Genomic DNA, 25,875 nt, shown 5'->3' on the forward strand with positions numbered 1-25,875 from the left:
TTTATAAAAAAGAGAAGGGGCTTCCCTGGTGGCGCAGTGGTTGAGAGTCCGCCTGCCGATGCAGGGGACGCGGGTTCGTGCCCCGGACCGGGAAGATCCCACATGCCGCGGAGCGGCTGGGCCCGTGAGCCATGGCCGCTGGGCCTGCGCGTCCGGAGCCTGTGCCCCGCAACGGGAGAGGCCACAACAGTGAGAGGCCCGCATACCGCAAAAAAAAAAAAAAAAAAAAAAAAAAAAAAAAAAAAAAAAAAAAAAAAGAGAAGAAATGGGTACCTCAGTCCTAGCCCCATGGCAGTGAATCTGCCACCCACCTGGATGAGCCTAGCCCAGGTGGGCTGAACCCTTGACTTTGGCCTGCTGAGGCCTTGAGGTGAGAACCCTGCCCAGCCACTGGACTTCTGACCTCCGGGACTTAGAGATAATAAGTGGGAGTTGTTTTAAGCTAAATTTGTGGTATTGGGTCACTGCAGCAATAGAAAAAAAGCTCTTTACATATTAATGCTGGAAATACTTTTTATATACAGTGTAGATATTTTTTTCAAATGTATCACTTGTCATTATAAACTTTACCCTCAATTATACTTAACCTCCCTAATTTCATTATCAGAGGGTAAATTCAAATTCCATTTTGGGGGATGACCTTTGGCGTCACTCCCATGTACCCAAAAGTCACATGCAAAACACAGATTCCTGGGCCCTGCCCCGAGTTTCCGATTCAGCGGGTCTGAGGGGGCCCAAGAATGTGCATTTCTAACCCGTGCCCACGTGATGCTGACGGAGCTGGCCGGGGACCACCCCCCTTTGAGAGAGAAGGCCTTCCTTAGAAGGCCTTAGAGCCCCGCCCTGATGGAAGGAAGCTGAGCCCCACCCGCCAGGAGGCGTGGTCGGCTAAGCCCCCGCCTCCAAGAGCAAGATCTCCGTCTTCATTGGTTGGTAGGAAGGAGCGTCCTGTACATCAGAGGGCTGTCCCCGCCTCCTCCCGAACCCGGGGGGCGGGGACATTGCGCCTGCGCAGTGGAGCTCGGCGCTCGCGTCCTGTGCTTGTGTGAGGTTCGGGTGGCCGGCTGTGACCCCATGGCAGACCCCCGGGAGGAATCGGAGCCCCTTCTGAGCCGGACCCGCGGCGGCAGTGCCCGCCGTATTCCGGCGGGCGTACCCTCCTGTCACAGCGTCCAAGTCGGCCCTGGTGAGCCGCGGCCTGGGGAGGGGCCGGGCCGCGCAGGGGTGGCGCGTGGGGGTCTCGCCGGCCCGCGCCGCGTCACTGCTGTCCCTGCGGGCGCGCCCCGCTCTCCCGGCCGGGGTCCGAGCGGGCCCGGGCGGCGCGGCGCGCCAGGGAGCCGCCTTCCCGAGGGCGGGGCGGCTGCGCCGTGCGGACCCCGGCCCCGGCCAGGGCGCGGGCTTCAGCCCGATTCTGCGGGGTCGCGCCCTGCCTCCGACCGGTCGGGCTGAGACGCCTCGCCCAGCCCAGGGGCAGCCAGCCCCCTGCAGCCCCCTCCGGAGCGCCCGGGGCCTCGTGCTTTCCGTGGATCACCTTGGTGATTCCTAGGAGGAAGCACTTCCGTTTTCCCCAGTTCTTACGGGGGAAAGTGAGGCACAGAGAGGGGCGTTCCCCTACCCAAGGTCACACAGCCAGGAAGTGGCCGAGGTGGGATTCGAACCCAGCTGGGAGTGAATTGTGAGGCTCCTCCTTCAGCGTCGGCTTGGGGCAGGCCTCCCCTGACCGGGGCGGCTTCCTTACTTCCTTTTCTGCAGCTCTATCGTCCTCTTCCTGTTTACCCGCAGAGAGATTGCTGAAACCCAAGGAGGGCGGGGAGGGTGAAATCCTTCTGTCCCTGGCCGACCCCAAGGGCACTGGGTGCTGGGTTAGGGATGGAAGGGCCTCAGCCTCGTTTTGCAGAGGGGGAAACTGAGGCCCAGAGAGTGTCCAGGACCTGTCCAAGAACATAGACCTGCGATCTGTCTCAGCCGCTGCAGGCACCCACACTGGGTGCTCCTTCCAGGCCACCTTCTGTCTCTGGGCTCACTTTCCTCCTCTGTTGGGGAGGGGTCCGCAGTGTGTGCCTGTCCTGGGATTATTGGGGCGGGTCCCTGGCAGGAGATGGAAAACATGCCCACCTGCCCATCTCAGAGGCTGTCCTGGGAAAGCTCTCCGTCCAGTCTGTGCAAGACCTCCCGGGACCCTGGACATGGTGGCATTCTGGGGATGCAGCCTTTGCGCCGGGAGGCCACTTCCCGGCTGTGTGACCTTGGCAGGTTGCCTAACCTTTCTGAGTCTCAATAAAAGGGGGGTGGTCGGGGCGTTGTGAGGATTCAGAGAGAGTCCAGGTGCCCGGCCAGGTGGCAGAGCTGGTGCACGTCAGTGCTGATGGCCATTCTGGGCGGAGAACCCTGATCACTGCAGGTCCAGCCCCGGGAGAGTGCATGGAGGACAGGTGAGACCCACCCTAGGGACAGGAGCCGGGGCAGGCAGTGTGGCTGGTGAAGGGGGACCCTGGGGCTGGCTTTTTGTCCTGACGCCGTGGCCTTGGTGGGGGCTTCTGAGAACATGGACAGGACACTCTGTGTTCTGGATTTCCCTGGTCAGGCTGTCCAGCCAGGCTCTGCAGACCCTCATTCAGTTTCTGCCCAGCTCCCGTGTGGGGCTCCTGGATGGGGTCCTGAGCTCAGGGTCCACCTGTCTGCAGCTAGCTGGACTCTCCTACCGACAAGGGTGGGGGAGGGCTGCTGCTGGGTGCTCCGTGGACCCCAGTGGGCCCGGTGGTCAGGTCCAGACCCAGCCCCACCTCATGGGCCGTGACCACAGGGTGGGGATAGTCATTTTTTCTTCCTGTTCCTGGTCAGGGAATTACCCTCTTACTGGTTATGGAAAAGTCAGAGGACAAGGGGTCACTGTGCCATAGAAGGGGCTTTGAGAATAACAGTAATAGCAAATGTTTATGAAGAGCTTACCGTGCATAGCACTTTAGCTACAGTAACCCATTCCGCCTGCCCATCAGTCCTGTTGTGTAGGGCCCGCAGGAACTGAGGCACAGAGAGGGTCAGGGGCTTGTCCAGGGTCACAGAGGCAGCTAGTCAGGACCCCACCCAGGTAGTGGGGAGTGGGCAGGGGCTGGAGCCAGAGCGGGAGTCGGGTTTATTCTGGGATGTTGGGGAGGGCAGGCTTGGGGCGGGGGGACCAGTGCAGGGCTGAGGTGTTCGAGCCCCCATGTCCTCTGTGCTCCGACATTCTACAGTGGTTGGGGGGGGGGCGCTGACAGCTGATCGCCACCTGAGGCAATGAGTCCCTAGACGCCAAGCTGGGGGACAGTGTTCCTGGTAGGGCCGACAGCCTGGGAGGCTTTGGAGAGCTTGGCCTTGGCGGAGCCACGTTCAGGGTGAGTGGTGCAGAGGGCACAGGGTGGAGGAAGCAGCAGGGGAGGAGGCGGGCAGGCGGGCGGGGTGTGCCCCAGAGCTGCCGGGCTGGGGGTGGAGTGTGGACTTTCTCCTGGAGCAGTGGGGACCCACGGAAAGCTGTGGTTGCCATCTGAGGGTTTGTGACAGGATCCCTCCGGCCACCGCAGGATGGGGAAGGGAGGCTGGTGTCGGGGCCGCAGAGCGGTGGGGGATGGCTTTCCTGAGGTTTGTGCCTTGAGGGCCGGGTGGCCAGAGGGAGCCCCTTCCGCTGCACCCAGTCCTGGTCCTGGAGCGAGCTCTGGGGGCCCTGGCTGCCTGTCTCTGCTTATCCAGGAGGCTTGTCTCGTTGGATCTCTCCAGGCTGAGTCCCATTCTCACCCGGGGATTTGGTGACGTGGGGCCTCTTGCAGCCCCTCAGACCACTCTGCCCTCCCAGGCTGTTCACTCAGTCGATCAGTGGGACTTGTGGGCTGCTGTGTGCCGAGCCCCACGCCGTCCTGGGCTCTGTGGGTACAGCAGGGAACAAAACAGGGTGCCTTCACATCACAGCGTTCCCGGGTGCTTCCAGGGGAAGCAGGCAGTCGCCACCCTCAGAGCCTCCGTGGGAGAACTTTCCGGCCCCTCGCGTGAGCATGGAGGTCGCCCACGGGAGGAATCTGCGGCCCAGACGGTGGAGGGTGCTGTTTCTGGGTGACACAGCAAGGTGATGGCGGAGACAGGACAGAGTCCAGCCTCCTGTCTCTGTCCAGGGTCCCCCACGTCCCCGGTGGGCACAGGCCCTGAGGACAGCGGCAGCTGCGTCCCTGGGGTTGGCAGGCAGGGGCCCGGAGCCCTGCCCAGGTGCCCGGCTTCCCCCGCCTCTGGCCTCGACATCTCTGCATCTCTCGGTACTGGTTAAGGGTGGTTTGGGCAGCTGCTGGGCTCAAGGGCAGATGTGAAAGTAGAATCTTCAACAGAAATGGGGACAGGCCTGTTCACCTCGTTTCCAAGCCTGGATCTGGGAGCTGCTGGGGGCTGTGTGCCGGCTCTGCCCACCCTGGGGCCTGGGCTGCGCCCTCTCCGGGGCCTCTCTGGGGGGTCCTTTGTCCTGTGAGCTGCGGCTCCTCATGCCTTTCTTGGCCCTTTACATCAGGCTTCTGTGCAAAGCTGCCCACCACGCGGTGGGCAGAACCCTAGGCCAAGGTGACACACCAGAGGTTTGAGCCATGTGACTTGTCCTGAAGGCCCCTCCTAGTCAGGAACCTGCACCACCCCAGCCTCCCTGGCCCCGAGGACCCCAGTCCCTGGTTGGTGAAGGTTCCCTCGCCTCCCACCCTCGGGGTGTCTTGGTTGCGGTCGCCTGGCCCTGTGCCTGTGCCTGTGACACGAGCAGGGCCACGATGGCCTCAGAAGGTCCTTCTTAGTGCCGAGTATTTGATGGAGGGTCACGCAGCGCCTCAAGCTTCTAGATATCATCTTCCTGTGTGAGTGTTAAATCTGTGATCTTGTTTGGTGAGGGGGTAGGCCGGTAGCGCTGCCCCATCTTACAGTCACGTAAGCTGGGGTGCAGCGTCCTGACAAAGGTCACCTGGAGTCTGGTGCTGGGACGGGGCAGAAGGGTGACTGTGAGCACGTTCTGTGTGCCGGGCCGGCCCTGGGGGGTCCTGCGCTTGCATTGGGGGCCGAGCTGTGTGGCTGTTAACACCCCCATTTGACAGGGGGAGATGGGCACAGTGAGCTTAAGCCCACGGCCCTCAGCCTTTGAGCCAGTAGGTGCGGAGCCGGGGTCTGAGCCCCCTGAGCCTGGTTCCGACCCACTGGCTGCTTTGTGCCCTCTGCCACTCCACCCCAGGAGGTGGGAACTGTGGGAGCTGCTGTTCCTCTGGGCCCGGAGCCCGTGCTCAGACCCTGCCCCACCTGGGGCCCAGCCCTTGGGGGTCCTGCCCTGTGGGTGTGCACACACGCTGCTGGGCAAGAGGCATCTGTTCCAGAGCCTTGGAAAGGATGCAGCTGGGTTCTTGCCTTGCTCTTGGTGGCCCTGTAGTGGACGAGCGCCTCCCGAGGCCCCTCCCCACCCTACGTGTCCCCTCTGCCCGCAGGTGCCGTGGCCAGGCGGGATCTGTGTTTGGACCAGGCTGTGGTGTTCATCGAAGACGCCATCCAGGTGGGCAGCGCCTGCTCCCGGCGGCTTGTCCCCGGGGCTCGTGGGGACTGCACGATGGCTGCCCCACCGGCCCCTTCACTCCTGCCATCCTGGGGCCAGGGCTGCGGTTGCTGGGCCGTGTGGTCATTGTGGCTGCGATGACTGGGCTTTGGGGCATGGTCCCCTCGAGTCCCCCTTAAGGAGACATGTGCTGGGTGCTCTTCTGTGTCCCTCGTCCCTCATTTCACTGATTCACCACCTGCCGAGGGCCTGTCGTGTGCTGCCCTGATCTCGGTCCCGTGAAAGATGCCCAAAGGTGGCAAGACCTTCCCCTGCCTGCAGACGACACACAGGCTTAATTAGGGAAAGAGACTGTAGAAGCCACCAGTGCCCCGCTTGGGGGATGAGGCTGGGGGCGTCCTGCATGGTGACACAGCTGAGGTGGGGTGGGGTCAGCCTTGCACAGAGGAGGGGAGAGCCTCACAGACAGGGCACAGCTGTGCATCCAGCCAGCAAGTGTCCGTCCACCTACCGGCCCTGGGGAAACCTTGCAGCTTGGGAGGGTCTGACCCTGCTGGGTCCCGACGAGCCCCTCGTCCCTGTACTGAGTGGAGGTGGACCCTGCGATCCCCAGCCTGTGTCCCCACCTCGGGCCTGTCGTGGGTGAGAGGGGTGCCCTGCACGGGGCTGGCTGTGCCGTGTGGCACGGAGGGAACCCTCACGTGCCCCGCATGACCTTCACTTCCAGTATCGCTCCATCAACCACCGCGTGGACGCCAGGTCTCTGTGGCTGTACCGACGGTACTACTCCAGCACGAGCCAGTGGTGAGAGTGCATGCACGCTCCGCGGGGCTCCCGCAGCCGGGCCTGGGGAGGGGGCTGGTCTCCGGGGGGCAGGCAGGCTCCCCTCCCCGCCATCTCCCCTCCTTATCGGAGCAGAGCCCGGCCCCTCTGTGGTGAGGGTTCCTTTCCAGAACCTTCCGGCCAGCCACGGCAATTGAGTTGTGCGCCGATACGTGTTATCTGACCACACACACGAGTGGCCACGGAGCAGGAAGTGTGGGCTCCGGCCTTTGGACCCTTCCCGGCGTCCCGCCTGCTCCTCTGCTTCTTTGGCCCCGGAGTGTGGCTGGTTCTTTTGCCTTTTGACCAGTTTCGGTCCCTTTTGCAGGACTCTGAGCTTCACCATTTTCTTGATCCTGGCTTTGGCTTTTATCGAGACCCCCTCGTCACTCACCAGCACCTCTGACGTGCGCTACCGCCCGGCCCCCTGGGAGCCGCCCTGCGGCCTGACCGAGGGCGTCGAGGCACTCTGCTTGCTGGTCTTCGCGGCCGACGTCTCCGTGAAGGTGAGGGGGCTGCACAGGTGCTGAGGTTGGGACCCGCGCCCTCCCGGCCCGGCTGCTGCTTCCTGGGTTTACTTTCCGCGCTCCTGGAGCAAGCTGCCTGTCCCACTGTGCGCCACGGAGCAGAGGCCTAGGCTGCCTCCTGGACGGCTCTCCCCCCTCCCAGACCACAGATGGGGGACAGCCGAGCCATCGGGGGCGCACAGCCTTGCGGGACCCCGGGAAAGAGTGGCCGAGGGTCCGGCAGTGCCTCTGTGGGGAGGGACCCCCGCTGAACAAGAGGGGACCGGGCGTCTCTCCATGGCCTACGCTCCCGCCCTGACAGAGGAGAAGCCCGGAGGGGAAGGGCTGCTGTCCCACCCCCCGCCGTGTGCAGCTCTGGCTTCCTGACGCAGGTCCTTCTAGAAGCTGGAGGTGGGCCCCGCCTTGCTTGCGTGAGCAGAGCTGTGTCAGGGCTTCAGAGCTGTAGTGACTTCCCATTGAGACGCAGGGTGTACCACTGGCCACGCCTTCTGTCACTTCCGACAAACAACAGCGATTCCGCTGCTCCCGCCCCGGCCCACGTGCACGTCCACACCCTGCCTGCAGGGCACCCCCTCATGGGGAGGGACGTGGGTGGGCGTTGATGCGTGTGTGTGTGTGTGTGTGTGTGTGTGTGTGTGTGTGTGTGTGTGAGACTGAGGGCCCAAGCAGCTTCTTATTTCTTCCTTTTTAGCCTATAATGTGCTTAGGAGGTCTGGGGGCTTTTAAACTGGAACTGAGACTGGGTAGAAGTTCTCATCAGCCTGTTTGGAATGGTTGGTCCATTTGGGAAGTCTCGAAAGGTGAGAGAGAGCACGTGTTTTATCTGCAAGCTGTGACCTCCGGCGGGAGTCAGTGATGGGAAAGGGCAGTTATGTGCGCCGAACAGGTGACGAACTCCCGCCTTCCCAAGGCACGTTCCCTGCGCATCTGGTCAGATTCCTAGGCGTTTCCGGAACGATTCCTAGGCACAAGCTACAGTGGTGGTTGGGTAGGCAGGACAGGCAGGGACCCCGCTACCCGTGAGGACACGGGTGCAGCCGGTCGGTGCGGAGCCCGGGGTCACGGGCTGCCCGGGGTCACCCGCAGGCTGGGCGAGGACCGTGGCCCTTCTGACCGTGGCTCAGCTTCCTGCTGTGAGTCCCGCGGGGACCGTGCTGCTCGCCGAGGCTGCCTAGCGCCCGCGTGCATCACAGGCCTCAGATTGACTGCCCGGCGGGGTCTGTGTGGCCACCCCCCGGCTCAGCCGCGTCCCTCTTGCAGAGCTACCTGGTCGGGTGGGCCCAGTTTCGGAAGAACCCCTGGCTGCTGGCCTACCTCGTGGTGTTGCTCGTGTCTCTCGTGGACTGGACCGTGTCGCTGAGCCTCATTTGTCAGGAGGTAGGTGGCGAGGCGACTCTGAGGGGGGCGGCGGGGAGCTCTGGGGGTTGGGGGGACGCAGCTGCCCAGGGGAACGGTGGGCGGGAGTCCCGAGGCCCTGCATCCATCTGGCCCACCTGCCCGGCTCTGCCTGCCCTCCAGAGCACGTCAGTCACCCACGGGCCAGGGAGCTTTGTCCTCATCTTGGAGATGAAGACACTGAGGCCTGGGGGAGGCGCAGGGCCCTGGGGGCGAGTTCCGGGGTTCCTGCCCTGCCTCAGCCGAGCTGGCAGCCCCCAGCCTTGCTGACGACAGCATCTTTGTTCCCCCCGAACGCCCAGAAGCATCGCCCTGTGATTTGATAGAGCAGAGCTGGGGGCCATCCTGAGCCATCAGGGCTGGTTGGGGAAGCACCCATCAGGTGCTTTAGTCAAGAGAATTTAACATCGGGCCTCAGACGGGGGATGAGTGAGCAAGAAATCGAGAAGGGGGCCCGGCGAGCACAGACCTGCAGGCGGCAACCGCCCTGGCCCCCTAACCTGGGGCTAGGGGAGGAAAGGAAGGAGATTGGGGTTATGGAACCTGGAAGCTCAGGGGAGGGGCTCCGAGGGCTGGGACCCTGCCCGCTGGGGACGGGGTGCTGGCTCCTCCAGGAGGCGCGACCACGATGCTGGTTCTGGGGGTGCCAGAGGAGGGGGATACTGGACGCCCCTGGGTGCTGCCGGCGGGACAATCAAGGTGACGGGAGACAGCGGGTCCCCAGCCCGTGCCTTCCGCCTCCTTCCCGCTAGGCAGGGGTGGCCGATGAAGGAGAGGTGTCAGTGGCGGGTCCTGGCCCAGCTCACAGCAGGGCTGCAGGGCGGTGGATGGCGCAGTGCCCCCTGCAGCCCCCGTGCCTCCGCCGTGGCCCTGTAGGAGCGCACCAGCACATGCTTCTCCCTGAGAAGGTGCTGCCATCTTCGTACCAAGGAGGAGGCCCTCACCCACCCCCAGAAAGCGGACAGACACCAGCCTAACCACCGCCGGCCCTACTTCTGAGTGACCGTCTCATGTCACCTGAGCACTTGTCACCTTAAGGCTGGATTGTGAACCTCAGCACACCAAGGGGCCTTGCGTGAGATTAGGAAGAGGAGGGGGAAAGGGGCCACTGCTGGATACAAACTTGTGTCTGTGTAACTGGCCACGAAGACCCGCAGGCCTTGTGCGGTTAGTGGCCCAGGAGCCCAGCTGCCCCCCGCCCCAGGCCCACATGCCTTGGGTCCCCTTGTACGGGGACCCAGACTTTCCTTCCCGAGGGGCCTGGGTCCTCGGTGATCCTGGCTATTTATTACTGGAGTTTGGTGATAATTTTTCATGTTGGACGCAGACCTCCCTGCCCCTCTGGGCAGCAACATCCCAATCTGTCCTTGGTAATCGGAGCTTTTTTGCCCGCACTGGCCCCCAACCCTCTTTTCATGAACAGTTGTGGTCCAGCCCAGTGGGCCCAGCGTGCGTCCCTGGTAGAAGCATCTCGGGAGCGGATGCTTCCGGACCATCAGGGCCCGGGATTGTGGGGTGGGGAGTGGTGTCGGTGCTCCCATTTTGTCCTAGTGCTCAGAGCCTCTGCTGGTTTTCCCACCCCACGAAGGGCTGTCCCCCTCACCGCCCCCCCCCCCGGCCCCGCCTCAGGGCTACCAGGCCCTCCCACAGGCCAGCTGCTTCGGGGTAGGGCCATGGTAAGGCCGGTGGGAGCTGTGGGCTGTGCCCGGGTTGGATGCAGCATTGGTCCTGAGGCTCAAACAGTGGTCCAGGGAGAGGCATGGAGGGCAGGGCAGGCAGAGCCCATAACCCCCACCTGCATGTCCGCTGAGGACAGCTGAGGGCCTTGCTTGGGGAGGGGCTGGTGGGTCCCCGCGGGGGCCGACTGGGGGCCGGCTCTGGGCTCTGCTTCTGGCAGGGTGGGCCCCCAGTAGTGGCCTGGGTGGGGGGGTCCATGTGGTTGGCCCCGGGCGTCACCCCCGTCCCTGCTCTGTGGCCACTTTGCCTGGGGCCTGTGGAGATCGGTGCGGGGTGGCCAGGGGAGAGGCTGAGGACGTCCACAGACGTGTCACCTGTCCAGAAAGCCTCCTCCTGCTGCCTCGTGGTGGGGGCACTCTCTGCCCACCCACACGTGTCCTCTCGGACGGTCTCATCCCCAGACGCCCAGGCTGTTCTTTCCATGGCCCTGACCCCCTGGGAGTCATTACCTTTCTGGTCCGTACAGGGTGGACCCCGCCCTCTGTAAAGCTCCCCCTGTGGGCCCGTCGCTAGGGGACTTTCCCGTGGAGGTTGTAACACCACACGCCGTCCACTTCTGGCTGGGACTGGCCCATCACCCAGAGCCATCTGCACACCAGGCCCAGGGTGCTTCTCCGTGGCCAGCTGCTGGGCTTCAAGAGCTCCCCCGGCCTTGGGCCTGCAGGAGGACCGGGGCCTCTGACCTCCAGTCTGGTCTTCCCTGTCCTTTTGCACCTGATGGAGTCCTGCTTCCCCAGCGTTGTGGCTGGAGGGCCAGGTCACATGGTCTACTGGTCAGCTGATAGGCTGTACTCATGACTGCCATGGCTGTTTCTCATAAGAGACTAGTTCTCTGCGGATTAGTTGGTAGCTTCTTTCTAAAGGCTCAGAGGCCTAGGCTGTGATTCTCAGTGTGATTTAAGCCTCGCCAGGGGCTTAGCTGGCACTGGGCTGGCTCTCCTTGCAGGCAGGTCACGTGGGAACATCTTCCCACCCTTCACATGTGTTCCCTGCATCCGTGGCAGTGATGTGGCCCCAGCCATCGGGAAGGCCCTCGGTGGGTTGGGTTGGGCGGGGTGATTGCATCTGGAAGAAGCCGTGCTCTGGTCTGTGTCTGACTACAGGCGAGGGCCCAGCACCCGGGGAGTGGATGCGGCTGGACCTCTAGCTCCTGCTCAGCCTGGGGGACGGGCTAAAAGACTCCCGATATGGGCCCCGAGACTGGAGCTTTCGCCCAGGGGTAGCGAGCGGGTCGTGGGTGAGCTGGGGCCCTGGTCCCTCAGCCTGGGAGTGGGGCAGACCCCTGAGCCTCGCCCATTCACCGCTGTTTCCTTCTTCCTTCTCAGTCCTGTCGGCAGCCGGGGCCCCTTCTGAGGGCGAGTGCAGCCTGGGGAGGCCGAGTGAGTCCTTGGGATGCTCACGCTGCAGACATTCTGAGGGCCTACTGTGCGCTGCTGCTGGCGGGGCCTCGTTCTGTTGTGAGAGGGGCTGACGGTACCAGGAAGCACCAGATGTGTGCGGGGGCGGGGGGATATCGAGGCGAGTGGCGAGAAGGAAGGTCGCCCATGCAGCGCTGGAGGTGGCACTGACGGCCAGATGGAAGGGCCTGGTGCGAGCAGCCCGCTGAGCAGGTTGGGGGGGGACGGGGATGGCAGTGCCGAGTGCAGCGGCCAGTGGGCCAGTGGGACGCGGAGGGGTGGGTGCCCTGGGCCTCCAGGCAGCCCCGGAGGGCTGGGCCGGGAGGCGACTCTTATCAGCCTCTGGTTTCTGAGACAAGACCTCCATTAGGACGCGTCTGGAGTTGAGAGCTTGGGTTGGAGATTGAATGTGTTGTGACCCTTAAAATCGCAAGGACGGACATGTTCCCTGAGGCGTGAGGCCAGAGGGCGGGGAGGAGGGGGCGCAGGGCGTCCAGCGCATGGTCGGGCACAGAGAAGGCGGCCGGGGCGCAGGGCGGGGCAGCTGCCAATCCTGGCAGGAGGATGGGAGGTGACCTTGGGCTCAGAGGCCTGGCGGTCACCGCAGGTGGGTCCCCTGCCCTTGGACAGGAGGACAGATTGGCTGGGGTGGGAGCGGGAAACGGGTGAACAAAGGGGCAAGTGTCGTTTTGGTTGCGAGTGGCAGGTTGTGGAAACACGTGGTGTTTGTGTCCACGTGGGGGAGGGAGGAAGGGCCCCTGAGGGGAGCCTCTGAGGGGCCGGGGTCCTGAGCACAGGAGGAGGGCTGTTTGACTGTGACAGGAGGGAGGAGAGGAAGGAGTGTGTGTGTGTGTGTTCACGTGTGTGTGTGAGTGGAGGTGTGGGGTTCCCGTTCGGTTTCTGTGCACCTGTGCTGGAGGCTGAGGCCCGGAGCCGAGCAGAGGGGCTGGGGGCTGCGGAGAGGAGGCCTGAGGAGCCCCCAGAGAGCAGGACAGCCAGTTTCACAGACACCTGCAGGGCGCCCGGCCGCCGCCAGAGTAGGAGCTGGGTGCCGGAGAGGCACGCTGGTCGCCCCCCTTCCCCGGTGCTGGCAGGTCTGGGGGCTGGGGTTCCGAGCTGGGCCCCGGGAGGGAGCGGGAAGGGTGTTGAGCCTGTGGGGTCAAGGCCGGGCACGCTGGGAGCCCGCAGACAGCCGGGGCCGGGGCCGTCCTCGTGCAGAGCATCGGGCCTCTGGGCCCGCGTGCCGTCTGCCAGCCCGCAGTGGCTGTGCTCAGGGTCGCGGGTCCTGGTCTCTTCCAGCCCGTGCGGGTGCGCCGGCTTCTGCGCCCCTTCTTTCTGATGCAGAACTCCTCCATGATGAAGAAGACGCTCAAGTGCATCAGGTGGTCACTGCCAGAGATGGCCAGGTGGGCTCTGGTGTCAGGTGGGCTGGCAGAGCGGGGCGGGGGCTCCCCTCCCCTGATCTGGGGAGGCCGGTGGGTGGGCGTTTGGGGGTCTCTGTCTCACGCTCAGGGCAGCCCCCTAAATGACCTTGCTTTGAGCCCCACCCCCCCGCTCCATCCTGCGGGCACTTCCCACCTTGGCTCTGACCCCTCCCCTCCCCGCCATCCCCCACCCCACCCCCATGACTCACGTGGACGACCCTTCCCCGTCCGGCCCGGGTTAATGGAAGTGGCCTTTCCCCTCTGAGAGTCCGGGGGTCCTGGGACACTGTCTCTCCCGGGCCCCTGGGACACACCCTGGGCGGGAGGGCGGCAGGTCTGGGGCGGAGCAGGGACCTGGCCCAGGGCCTCGGCTACGGGGAGGACCCTGCGCGGCCAGGTCAGCTGTCCCGGAGCCTGCGCGCCCGGCGCTGAGTGCCGCTCTCACCGCAGCATTGGGCTGCTGCTGGCCGCCCACCTGTGCCTCTTCACCATGTTGGGAATGCTGCTCTTCCCCGGCGAGAAGGTACCGTGCTCTCTGCTCCCTGCCCTGTTCCCAGCCGCGCAGGCTCCCTGCGGGGTGACGGACAGCACCGCCCCGGGTTAATCAGCCAGGTCGTTCTCCGGCAGGCAGAGATGGGGACCAGGTTAGGCTGCCCGCCCACCTCGCCACCAGGAGGTCAGCAGGGCCCCCCCCCGCCACCCGGCGTCTCCAGGGCGTCTGGCTCCTCGGCTCTGCCTGGCCGCCTCTTCATCCCCTTCCCAAGCCCCCGCCTCTCCTGGGCCGGTTGCTTGGCCAGGGCTGTACCTCACTTAGATGGAGGCCCCTCAGACTAGCCATCAGGATGGCCCCTCTCACCGCCCCTGCCCGCCTCTCCAGAGGGCACCTCCCACCACTTCCTCGCCTCCCCGCGTGGGCCCCCTCCCTCCCAGCGCCTCACTGCTTCCCAGCCCCCGGCAGCTTGTTGCTGTGCGGAGGTGTCACCCGTGGGGCCTGCCTTGCATCTGCCGTCCCGTGTTCTTTCCTCGTGTCCCGGCCGGGGTCACCGTCCTCCTCAGGGCGGGGCTGTCGTGCGCCTCTGTTCTGGGATCCTGCCCGGTGCTTGGCCAGGGCTGGTCTGCAGTGAGTTCGTGGCAACACTTGGGGGTTGTGGCCGTGCTGCCCGTGAGGGAAGACGAAGACCATCCCTCAGACCCCCGGGGAGGAGTTACGCTTCGCGCGTGCGTGTGTGTGTGTGTGCATGTGTGCGTCTCTGTATATCTCTGTGGGTGTTGTGTGTGTGTGTGTGTGTGCGTGTCTGGGTGTCGGGGGCACCTAGGCTGTGAGGTGTGGGACTGGCTAACAGACTCTCAGGCCCCGCGTGTCTGTCCAGTGACCCTGCTGTTCGCGGAGCCCAGGACAGGGCGGGTGGGTGCACTGGGCGTGGGGGGCTGGGGTGGGCCTCTGACCTGGGAACGCTGAGGGTTCCAGGGTGTCTGCTAGAGGGCTGGCCCTTGGGCGGCAGCCGGGAAAGCGGCTTTGCAAGGCTCCCCAAGTGATCAGGTGGTTTTGTATGTCTGGGCGCCACGCCTTCCACCCACACTGGGTGGAAGGCACACGGCACGGCGTGTGGAGAGTCTGGCTGAGAGCCGGCTGGCTGGCCCCCGCGTGGGCCCTCTCTGTGTCTAGGCTGTGATGCTCTCTGCCAGGCTGGCCGAGAGCTGTTCACCCGCTGCAGTGTCTGGTGTCCGTGTGGGTGTGTGGCATCCCCGGACGCTGGCCCTCGGGCCCGGAGGTCCTGCGTTAGGTCCTGTCCGGCCTCAGGCTCGGAGCCCACTGGGAGGCGATGGGGAGGTGCGGGTCTGGGGCTGCTGGGCCTCGGTGGGTGGTCCTGGCTTGCTGGGTCCCGGGCCTGGGCTTTGGTGGCCTAAGGCCCGGACGGCACCTCAGCGCTGCTACGTCCGTTCCACAGGACGACAGGCGGGACAGGCAGCGGCTGACCTACTTCCGCAACCTGCCCGAGGCTCTGACCTCCCTCCTGGTGTTGCTCACCACCGCCAACAACCCTGATGGTGCGTGACCGGGAGGGTGGGGCCGGGCTGGGGGCCCTGTTGGGTGGGGGCGGGGTGGGGGGCAGAGTCAGCGCTGAGCCCGAGAGCCCAGCTCAGGGGGTGGGAGCCCCTAAGGCCTTTTTGTGGAGAGCTGGGGAACCCAAGTGTGATGCTGGAGCCTCTCTCCCTTTCCTTCTTGATTTTCTTTTTCTCTTTTTCTAGTTTCCCTTCTCTCTCCGACTTTTTCCCTTTTTCTTTCCTTTTCTACCCAATTTTCTTTCTCTGTTCCGTTCTCCTCTTCCCCTTGTTGTCTGTGTCCTGAGAAGCTAGAGGTGGACGGTGTTCTTTGTGTGGTGATGGATCAAGCTGTGCTCAGCGGGGCCCTTGGTGGTCTCCTCTTGGCGGCCCAGCCGTGGGGTGAGGCTTGGCCACACCGTGTGTCAGAAGCCCTGGGGTCTCCGGTGGCTGTGACGCTCACCGTGTCAGGGTTGCTGTTGGGGCCTCTGTTCGCTTGGGCTGGGGATGTGGCCAGGATGGGGTGGTCACGGTCTGCTGGGGCCCAGCTGTGGCCTGGCCGCCCTGGCTGAGGCCTTTCATCGTGGGCTCGGATGGTCACTGACCATAGAGACCCTCCCAGGAGGGTAGCCACTGGCTTTCATACCTGGGGAGAGCTGCGCTCGGGACCCTGAGCACCATCCCCACATGTCCTGTGAGTCCTCGAGTCACCCAAGGGAGAGCTGAACTTTCAGTCTGGGAGGCATGGTCATGGGGAAGCCTAGAGGATGAGCATCCTTGAAAGGTAGTGAGTTCCCTGTCCCTGTGGGTGTGCAAGCAGAGGCGTGAGGAGCAGAGTTGGACAAGAAGACCTCCCAGCTCTCCTAACACAGGGCCCTCCTTTCTGTTGAGAAGGCAGTGGTGTGAGGCAACGAAGGGAATCAGACTGGACACTGGATCTGTGGGTGTGTTTTATTTCCTTTAATTTCTTTCAGTGATGATTCCTGCCTATTCCAAGAACCGGCTCTACGCCATCTTTTTCATAGCCTTCACCCTGATAGGTGAGTCTGGGCAGGTCTGCAAGGTCACATGGGGCAGACGAGATCCCGAAAACTCGGGGCTGGGTGTACTCCCCAGACCCCGCAACTTCACCTCAGTGGACCCCCTGACCCTGTGACCGCACCTTGGCGGGACCTCCCCAGTCCTGTAACTTCATCTCTCTGTGGCCCGTCCGTGGTTTTCATTCTGTGACCACCGATGACTTGTCCTCAGTGCCCCTGCTGGGCAGGCCAGGTGGCGCCCCGATCCGCAGACGAGGCCCCCAGGCCCCAGGCCCTGTCTCTGCCCATCTGGGCCTTTCTCGCTGCTCACCTTCTTGCTATGCCCGTGTCGACCCTCTGGGCCCCCAGCGCTGGTGATCCTTCCAGACTCTGTCCCTGCCCGTGTGCTCCCCACTCACCATGGCCTTTTCCTCTCCAAGGGAGCTTGTTTCTGATGAACCTGCTGACGGCCATCATCTACAATCAGTTCCGGGGCTACCTGATGGTGAGCTGAGCTGCCCACCCTGCCCGGCTGTGAGGGGAGCTGTCCCTGGAGGCCTGGAGGGAAGCTGACCAGCGGGGGGCCGGGGGGACAGGGTCCGCAGTGGCCTCAGCACTGCCCCGGCTCCCTCTTGTGGGTGAGGGGGACTGGGCCCATCCTCCCTCCCTGCCTCCCAGGAGGTGCTGTCCCCAGCGCCACCCTGGGGTCCCTCCCCTGCCCCGCCTCCTCTAGAGGGAGCTGCAGTCTTCTTGCAGTGACTCCCAAACCCACCTTGCAGGGGGGCCAGGGACCCCCAATCTGCCGAGAAGAAACGCATACCTTAGTGAATTACACAGCGAGTGGCTATCGGCAGGACCAGCCCTTGTTGTCGGGGATTGTCCCCCTGATGCCCACGGGGCAAGGAGGTGCTCCCCAGGCTGCCGGTGGGCAGGGGCTGCCCGGGGACAAGGGGCTGGGCGGCTGGGGAGAGGGCCAAGCCGAGCCCCTCAGAGCCGTACCCTTTGCAGAAGTCTCTGCAGACCTCACTGTTGCGGAGGCGCCTGGGCATCCGGGCTGCCTACAAGGTCCTCTCGTCCATGACGGCAGAGGGAGAAGCCCACCCCGAGGGGTGAGTGTGAGGCTCCAGCCCTCTTCCCCTGGGACTGCCCTGGGGGGAGGTGTTCACGGGGGTGGGGGGTGTGTTTCCTGAGCACCCACTCTGTGCTGAGCTCCCTGCTGGCAGCAGGTTGTAAGGCTCCTTTGGGATCACGAAGACGTCCCTGGGCTCCAGGGTTTCTTTCCATGGTCCTTGCGTCTGAGTTAACTCGTGTGTCCTCGTGACCCACTGGAGATCCCTGGCTGGTGAGGGGCCGTGTGCTCTGACCTGCCCCCCTCCAGGGGCACCCTTCCCACACCCTGGTGCTGTGACTCGTGTCACACATCGGGACACACATCGACTCTGCTGCCTGGCTGGGAGGCCGTGTCACTGGGGAAGCTTCAGTGCCCCCTGCTCGTTAGCCACGGGGCCTGTCGGATTGCACCCCTTTCCCAGCTTCAGCTGCTCCTCTCTAAGGTGGAAGATGAGGTCTCGGGGTTTTGGACACAGGAGGACCATGAGGCACTCCTTCTTGGAGGCCCTGTCATCGCCCAGGGCTGCTCAGGCCAGAGGTTGGGACGCCCAAGGGTGCTGAGCTGGCTGGGCTCACGGTGGGGCGTTTTCCCCACAGAGTCGGGGTGAAGCCCCAGGACTTCCTGCAGGTGCTTCAGAAAGTCCAGCTGGACAGTGACCACAAACAGGCCATCACGGAGGTACCGGTCCCCCCGCCCCTCGCCTTCCCCTGCCAGTGCCTCTGGGCTCTGGGCGTTAAGTGGGTGTCATTTCGGATCAGCCGGGCTGGCCCAGTCCGGGTGGGGCCGGGGGCAGCTCCCCCCTCCTGCCCTCAGCCCAGCTGCTCCGTTGACCTGTGCTTTCCTGCTTTGCAGAAGCTGCATTCCCGCAGTGGGGACCTGCTGTCAGCTGACGAGTTTCAGAAGCTCTTCGATGAGTTTGACAAAAGGGTGATTAAAGAGGTAACGGGCCAGACTGGAGTCACCTGCCCAGTGCCAGGGCCACCCGGGGTTAGGGGGAAGTCCTCGGTGTCTGTTGGCATTGATCATCGGGGTCACGCTTAGTGACCGTCGCCAGGACTTGCCTTCCCAGGGATTCTGGTCCTTAGGATGATACGTGGGAACAGAGATGGTGTGGCTCTTGGGGAGATTTTGTTGACCTCATGAAATTCACAGACCACAGGGACTGTTGTCTTGACCCAGAGGAACTTTCCAAACAGTTTTCTCCGTCTCCGTGATAAGACTTTTATCCTCTTCCCATGTGTCCTAACCTGCGAGGTTCCTGAGTTTGTCTAAAACCTTTGTTTGTTGTCCTTGACACTGAGTTTTAAAGTTACCAAATGGGCCTCAGCATCCAGCTCAGTGCTGTGTCCATAAGACCCTGGACCGCCTGCATTTTACGTAGCAGGTTTCTGGGAGGCGGGGGCGCGGGGTGGGGTAGGTGAGGGGGGTGGCAGAGGTGCTGAGAGACAGCCAAGCTGTTCACAGGCAGACCGTGGGAGCAGTGGAGGGGGCTGCCACTGCAGCCACTTGGCCTTGAGAGGGCCAAGCCGGACTCGAACGGGGATTGGAGTGAAGAGGTGGAAACAGACAGCTCCTGCTGATCGGACTCCTAGCAGCTCCGTGTCACCGTTGAGTCAGTCAGCTCAGCTTCTGTAACAAATACCACAGCCTGGAGGTACTTAAGTAACACGGCTTATTATCTCCCAGTCCCAGAGGCTAGAAGTCTGAGATCCTGGTGTGGGCAGGGCTGGGTCCTCCTGAGGCCTCTGTCCCTGGTGTGTAGACAGCCGTCTTCTCCCTGTGTCCTCACAGGGTCGTCCCTCTGTGTGTGTCTCTGTCCCGGTCTCTTCCTCTTATAAGCACCCCAGTCACGTTGGACTAGGGCCCCACCCCAGTGACCTCATTTCCCCCTAATTTCCTCTTAGGAGACCCTGACTCCAAATACAGTCACATCTGAGGTTCTGGGGGTCAGGATGTCAAACTACAATTTTGGGGGATACATCTTAGCCCACAACAAAGGTCAGCTTCTCCAGGTCTTGTGGTCAGCCTCTGTGGCCTCAGGCCCCGGTCAGAGGTGGTTTCCCTAAGAACATGTTTTCCTGAGGTCTTTACAGGTCACCTGGAGGCAGGCCCTGCTAGGCCTGGAGCTCTGGGTGGTGCGTACGTGGCATGTCTGTTGTCAGCAGCATCCTCATTGTGGCACCCTCGGGACATGGGAGTTGGTAGTAGGGACACACAGGCGGACACTTTGTATGTTAGTGCATGTCGCACCTCTCTTGGGAAGAGGCTAGGCAACAGTGTCTGCTTCCAGGTGACTCGAAGGAAATAGTAAGTATGTGCCATCAGATGCAGATTTTGCAGAAACTGTGACACTGGGTCCTCAAATGATAGAAGATCAGGAAGCACCTTTCTAGATGATGCCCCTCATCCTGGGGCAGGAGGTTTGCTGGGCCCAGGACGCAGCTCTCGGCAGCTGTCATGCGATCCAGCCCTTTTCCGGGTTCAGGCTGACCTGGGCAGGAAGACATCTGGGAAGGTGGGCTCCTTTCTCAGGGTTCGCTCGGTGGGGTCCACTGGGCCAGCCAGGCTCTCCCTGGGCACTTGCCTGCTGGCCTGTAGGATGCTGCTGGGTCCGGGTCTTCCAAAACCGACTCTCCCTTCCTCTTCTGGCATCAGGATCTGATGGTATCAAAAAGGAGGTGCTGTGGTTGTGACTGGCAGAGCAGGGCACATGCTGGGCACAGACTCAGGGATGGTCTAACACGCAGGCCACGCCCCTGCCCTAACCACGCCCCTGCTCTGGCCACGCCTTTCCTAGTGTGGTCCATGCGATGTTCTCTCTTCTCACAACTCCCTGGGTCTAAAGTCCAGAATTGTGATTTGAGGTGGGAGTTTGGGTCCTAGAGGTTTGGGGAGCTGTGGTGTTCTTGCCTTGGTTTTATGACAGCCTCTTACAGGGGGGCAGGCAGGTGCTTCACGGATTGTTAGCGTGTGGGGGCTGGTTCCAGGTGCCCTGGCAGCCTGTGAATTTGGAATCGCTGCTGGAGAGAGGCATGCTGCAGGCAGGCTGATACCAGGAAAACGTGAGCCTTCCACGAGAGCCCTCCCGTGTGTGGTCAACCCCTGTCCATCAGCCTAGCCTCCAGTACTGGTCGGTTCTTGCTAACTGGTTGTAGAGAAGGCACTGTGCCAGCTTCCGAAAGTCTGTTTTTCTTTTAATAAGAAGCTTTTTGGGTTAAAAGCATAGCAGTCATTCATTATAGGTAGTAGAGAAAAATAGAAAACCCCACCCAGCTGTCCCCCTTCCCAGAGACAACCACTGAAATCATTTCAAGGTCTGTTATTTCTTGATAACAAGGTAATCTATGAGTCCATACTTCTTGTAACCATTTAAACATCATGGATAATGCTGGTCTCTCTCTTGGCCAATATATCAGTCTGGGTCCAAGCAGGAGACAGAAACCACACAGTGGGTTTAGCAGGGCAAGTTTAACATTAAGAAGTGTCAACTGTGATGATAGAGTAACTGTAAGATACGAGGAAACTCTGCGGTACCTGAGGGGTGAGGGAGATGCCTGAGGAAGAGTCGAGTTGGGAGGGGGCGTCTTCCCCAAGGCCAGGGTTCACACTCCCTTGGAGAAGTTGTGGTCCAGCCCACAGGGTGACAGAGACGTTTGCCGGTTTGCCCGGCCTGGAGCTGGTCTGCAGTCACTGGGCAGGCAGGAAGCCACCCTCTGGGGTGCAGCAGGGAATAGGCACCTAGTTCTCTCCGTACCCACACCGTGCTAGTGTGGGCAGGTGCCTCTGGGCACCAGTTCCCACGCGGAGGACTGTGGGAAGATTGGGAGCGTTCACTGGGTAAGGCTGTGGCTGTTTGTCACCGAGGGACCGTGCGTCTGAGTGTGGGGCTGGGTCAGATCTCCATGGGTGTCCTCATGCCACTTGAGATGTGGCTGTCGTGACAGAGAAGCTGAGTGTTTCATTTGATGGGATTTAAATTTAAATCAAGCGGCCACGTGCAGTGAGCGGCCCCTGCGTGGGACAGCGCAGGCGCGGTCCATCTCATGCTGCGGTGACCGCCCTGCGTCTCTGCCCTGGCTCTGTGGGGTGCCGAGCATGGGAGTGCTGGGTCTGACGGGTGTCTTCCCGTTAGTATTTGTTGCCTAATTGCCTGCCTTTGAGTTCCACTCCAGCCTGGTCACAGTGTGTGAGGTCCCTTCGTTCTGTGCTGAGTTTTCATAGTTATTAGCTTGTAATTTATACATGTATTTCCACATGGCGCTCTGCATACATTTAAGACGACTGTGTGATAGTCTGTCACGGGTTACTTACAGCATCAGTGGCCGTCTGGGTTATTTCCACCCTCTCTTGGTGTTAGAAAGACTGTGATGAACATCTTTGCGCATAAAACCGTTACTGTGTTTGAGACGATTTCCTTAGGCTGGAGAGCCTGGGATAGGAAGTAAGGTAGGAAGAGGTCAAGTCCCAGGATAAGGGGGTACAGGCATCGTTGGGCCCCTGTGGCCATGGCCACCTCCGGCATGTTTCTGAGCGTGTGTGTCCCCCCAGCACCCGCCGCGGCCCGAGTACCGGTCTCCGTTTCTGCAGAGTGCCCAGTTCCTCTTCGGCCACCACTACTTTGACTACCTGGGCAACCTCATGGCCTTTGGAAACCTCGTGACCATCTGTGTGAGTGAGGATTTGCCCTGGCGTCTCCCACCCCCTAGATCTCTCACTTGCCCTTCCTCCTGGCTTCGGGGCTGAGTTGCCGTCCGCTCTGGCTCCACAGGTGTTCCTGGTGTTGGATGCACATGTGATGCCCAAGGACCGTGACGACTTCGTGCTGGGGGTGAGCTTTCCAGCTGTGCGGGGTGCTGGGGAGTTAGCGGGGTAGAGGGCACAGCCTCCCCACCTGGGGCCCCAGGTCCCTGGGAAGCTGGGCTGTCCTAGTGCATCACAGGGATGGCCCAGGGGTTGGGGTGCCGGCCATGGGAGGGCAGCCGGGAGCCCGTGCAGAGCCCCGGGTGAACCGGCATGCGGGCCGGACAGCGGAGGGAGAGTTGTATAGAGAGAATTCCTTTCCTAACATTCTGAGGTCTTGTCAAACACCTTAGGAACTTAAAAACAATTTTTCCGTTTTGGATTTTAAGCAAAAAGCTGTACATGCCGCCCCCGCCCCCATAATGCCAGACCTTCACAAAGCATGTATTTTAAAGTTTATTTTAATGAAAAATATTATGAATGGTATTAAGTTGATGAAAACCATTGAATGTTCTCTAATTATATAAGAAAAGCTTGATTTGTCCAATTAAAAAGTGACACATCAGGTCATGTATGTTAAACATAGAGTTAAACTTACGGCATCAAAACTGAGGAAATGGCTTCTTGGCCTGCTGTTTGAAATTCCTCTATTTTACACTTAAAATCAAGTTTTCTACTTTCCTAATTTTTTTTTTTCCTGGATTCGACAGGAATTGTTCAGTCTCCTCTGTGTGAATAACGTATTGCAGAGGTGGCTGGTTTTTATTCCTGACAAATGTCCAGTTGGATATAGCTGACTTGTATTTCATCTTTTTTAACAATAGTTTTGTTTTGTTTTGTTTTTGCGGTATGTGGGCCTCTCACTGTTGTGGCCTCTCCCGTCGCGGAGCACAGGCTCCGGACGCGTAGGCTCAGCGGCCATGGCTCACGGGCCCAGCCGCTCCACGGCATGTGGGATCCTCCCGGACCGGGGCACGAACCCGTGTCCCCTGCGTCGGCAGGCGGACTCTCAACCGCTGCGCCACCAGGGAAGCCCCAACTATAGTTTTTTTTAAGCACTTGAGTCAGCTTGATTGCCTGTGAGAGGCTTCTGGTCAGATCAATGCCACGTAGGGTTCTTGAGGTGACTGCAGAATTCCATCATTTTATGCCCCTGGATAACTGCTCATAATGTTTATTCTTCTGCCTTTAACGGTGATCTCTGTGTAGGTGTGAATGAGACAGCACTGGCTAAGAATATAGAATTTAGACTGGACACCGGACAAGGTGACCGCAGTGCTCAGATGACCCCATGCCCCCCGTCACCCCGCCGTGACGTAGCCCCCTTTAAGGGAAGAGCTACTTGATACTTTACTTACTGGCTTCAAAAAAGACAGTGACCCCATAGCCTGAGACCAGCTTTGATGGTGAGGCCTCCTAAACACATCCCCCAGCGACTGGGAGGATGCTGCTGGGAGCCAGGAGGTTCCGTTAGGGAAGGACACTGCCCGGTGTCCCCAGGAGATTGGACCAGAGGGGCCAGGTTGAGGCAGAGACCCCCGAGGAGTGTGGGTGACCCAGGCCTGCCAGCATAGAAATGACGTGGGGTTGGGAGACACTGGGCCTGGGGGCGTTGAGGGCTGTCGGATGGTGGGGGGAGTCTGGGGGTCGGGGATGCAGACCGTGCGAATTGTTGTTGAAGCCGTGCACGGGTGCAGGTCACCCAGGAGAGGCTATGGGTCAAGAAGGGGTCTCTGAAGATGCCCGTGTCTGGGGCTGCGGAGGCGTCGGGATAAGAGCAGCCCAGGGGGGCCGAGGAGAGGGTCACGTGGCTCCGGCAGGGGCGGGGCTGTCTGCTTCCCGGCCAGCCCCCGTGTGCAGTAGGGCGGGATCCAAGGGGCTCTGTGGCGTCCAAGCCGCGTGGATCCCTCCTGGGCCCCATTGCGGTGGGGGCGGGCCCAGCGCGCAGGGGCGGCACCGGGACTGAACGCCGGGTCCCGCTTCTCCCTTTTCAGATTCTCAACTGTGTCTTCATCCTGTACTACCTGCTGGAGATGCTGCTCAAGGTGTTTGCTCTGGGCCTGCGGGGTACCTGGTCTCCTCCAGCAATGTGTTCGATCGGGCTACTCACCGCCGTCCTGCTGGTAAGTCCTGCCGGTAAAGTCTGAGACGGGCCGAGGTGCGCTCTCGGGTGGGCGGTGAGCCGCTCGGCGTCCTGGCTGGGCCCGGGGGCCGCGGGCACCGGGGCTCCCGCCTCCGGTGACACAGGGGCTGGCCTCCCTGGATGAGCTGCTTGGCGGGCGGCTGCAGGAGGCTGGTTTCTGCTGCATCTGCGCATCGTGGGTGGAGGTGTGCAGCGGTGGCAGGCTGCCTCTCCTGACCCCTGAGGGAGGCCCGGAGGGAACCCGCAGTCCCCGCTGGCCAGTGGGCCCTCGACGTTGGTGAGGGAGGGGCAGGGGTTCTCGGGCCACCGCGGGTCTCGGGTCTCGGGACACCTTCCCCAGGGCCTGGGGAGCGAGGGCCACGCCCGGTGTGCGTGTCACAGCAGCGATATTGGCGTGACACGTATTCGTATTTGATGGATTCGAGCCGTGGGCCCCTGGGAGCAGGAGGGAGACAGCTGACCGAGTAGCTTCTCCCGTGCCCGGGACTCAGCCGGCCCTTCCCGAGCCCTGCCCTTCGTGTGTGCAGCCCGACGCCTGAGGCCAGGTGTCTTTCTCAGCGGCAGGATGTCCCCACGTGGCACCCACCGTGGGGATAGGACCCCCTGGTCCTGATTTCTCCCTGGAACCCCCTTTGGGGACAGCGTGTTAGAGCTGCCAGTGGGCCTTTGCCGTAGCGAGCTTCTTTTCTTTTGTGATTAAAGGTTTTGGAGATCTCAACTCTGGCTGTGTACCGCTTCCCACACCCGGGCTGGTATGTGACTGTGGAGGACCCAGGGAGGCCTGGCTAGCGCCCCGGGGAAGGGTGTGCGCCCGGCTTCCGGCCGCTGGCCTGGGCAGCTCTAGAGCCAAACACCCGACTGTCGGGGGGAGCGGCCGCGGCTCCTGCCCTGCTGAGGCCTATGGGGACAGGCCCCTTCTCATCGTAGCCGCCTTCAGAAGGGTAGCGTTCCCAGAGCCGGGATGGGAAGCTGTGGAGGTGCCGCTTGCAGTGCCCTGGCTCAGCGCCCCCTGACCCCCACCCCAGGATGGGACACGGGACCCAGGTGTGCTGGGGGCCAGAAGCAGGGAGGACCTGGGGGCACTGGAATCGGGCTGGGGCCCTCCTCTGGTTGGAGGCCCTGTGACCCGGGGTTGTCACCTCCCACTCTGGGTGTCAGTTCACCTCCCTGTAGATGGCAGGGATGGCCCGGGGCTCGCTGAACTCACGCTGCCACCAGTTCTAGCCGCGCAGAGCGATGGACATCTGGCCAGGGGTCCCAGGGCGCCTCGCGGTGTGGCTTGTGGCAGCCTTGGGGTCTCTCTGCCCAGAGTACAGCCGCCAACAAGCACGCGTGCCGACCTTGGGCCCTCGGGCAGCCCTGGTGTCTTGGTCCCTCTGCTGGGCTGCTTCCGTCTCAGTGGAGCAGCTGGGAGTTGCCCGAGATGGGGGTGGGGCCCCGGGAAGGGTCTGTGTCGGGAAGACGGGGGCCGTGCGGTCCTCAGTGGGGACCTGTGCCCTGGGAGCAGTGGGGCTGCTGCACCGCCCGGCACCTTGGGGCCGGCTCACCTTGTTTCTCAAGTGCACTAAAACCCGCACTGGGGAGGCGGGGTGAGCTGGGGTCGGGGGGTAACATCTTGGGTGAGAATGGGTTTAAATTTAAATAGAAATGAGAGGCCAGTAAGGCCATGAGAGACACCAAGGGGACGGGGTCAGGGCTCGGGATGGCTCAGAGGTTAGGGAACGGGGTCAGAGGATAGGGGATGGGTCGGGGCCCCACCTCTCCCAGCTCTGCTGGGACCTGAGCTGGGCGTCCGGAACCTCAGTGTTCTCCCGTGTAGGACGGGGGTTGGGTAGCCCTGCGGCACTGCGGCGGGCTGTGCCCTGGAAGGTGTTGCCGTGACCGCCCTGGGGCTGCAGGCGTGGGCGGCTCAGGCCCTGCCCTCCTGTCACGATGGAGCTTTTCCGGTTGGCGTTGGCTACGGGGCGCGTTCCCGGCACTT

At 62.2% G+C, this 25,875-nt stretch overlaps 1 protein-coding gene across 7 annotated transcripts in view; it reads left to right on the forward strand.

Moving 5' to 3' along the window:
• The first annotated feature begins 996 nt into the window (after positions 1 to 996).
• TPCN2 (two pore segment channel 2) overlaps positions 997 to 25,875 on the forward strand; it is a 31,699-nt gene continuing 6,820 nt past the window's right edge. The window contains exons 1-18 of one of the 7 annotated variants that reach the window (XR_004351044.1): positions 998 to 1,186; positions 5,472 to 5,536; positions 6,264 to 6,340; positions 6,687 to 6,864; positions 8,146 to 8,262; positions 11,343 to 11,474; positions 12,714 to 12,820; positions 13,289 to 13,361; positions 14,788 to 14,887; positions 15,856 to 15,921; positions 16,341 to 16,405; positions 16,909 to 17,009; positions 17,608 to 17,689; positions 17,864 to 17,950; positions 21,560 to 21,679; positions 21,780 to 21,839; positions 23,746 to 23,874; positions 24,597 to 24,646. Coding sequence is in view for 4 of the 7 variants with exons in the window: in XM_032639573.1 (XP_032495464.1) it covers positions 1,075 to 1,186; positions 5,472 to 5,536; positions 6,264 to 6,340; positions 6,687 to 6,864; positions 8,146 to 8,262; positions 11,343 to 11,474; positions 12,714 to 12,820; positions 13,289 to 13,361; positions 14,788 to 14,887; positions 15,856 to 15,921; positions 16,341 to 16,405; positions 16,909 to 17,009; positions 17,608 to 17,689; positions 17,864 to 17,950; positions 21,560 to 21,679; positions 21,780 to 21,839; positions 23,746 to 23,874; positions 24,597 to 24,646 (1,721 nt within the window). In the remaining 3 variants the exon portion in view is untranslated. Of the gene's footprint in view, positions 1,187 to 5,471; positions 5,537 to 6,263; positions 6,341 to 6,686; positions 6,865 to 7,576; positions 7,686 to 8,145; positions 8,263 to 11,342; positions 11,475 to 12,713; positions 12,821 to 13,288; positions 13,362 to 14,787; positions 14,888 to 15,855; positions 15,922 to 16,340; positions 16,406 to 16,908; positions 17,010 to 17,607; positions 17,690 to 17,863; positions 17,951 to 21,559; positions 21,680 to 21,779; positions 21,840 to 23,745; positions 23,875 to 24,596; positions 24,647 to 25,875 lie in introns of all 7 variants that reach the window. The other 6 variants (XM_032639573.1, XM_032639576.1, XR_004351045.1 and 3 more) reach the window with 6 other exon arrangements.

This window comes from Phocoena sinus, chromosome 8, assembly GCF_008692025.1.
Source record: "Phocoena sinus isolate mPhoSin1 chromosome 8, mPhoSin1.pri, whole genome shotgun sequence".
Lineage (NCBI taxonomy): Eukaryota > Metazoa > Chordata > Mammalia > Artiodactyla > Phocoenidae > Phocoena > Phocoena sinus.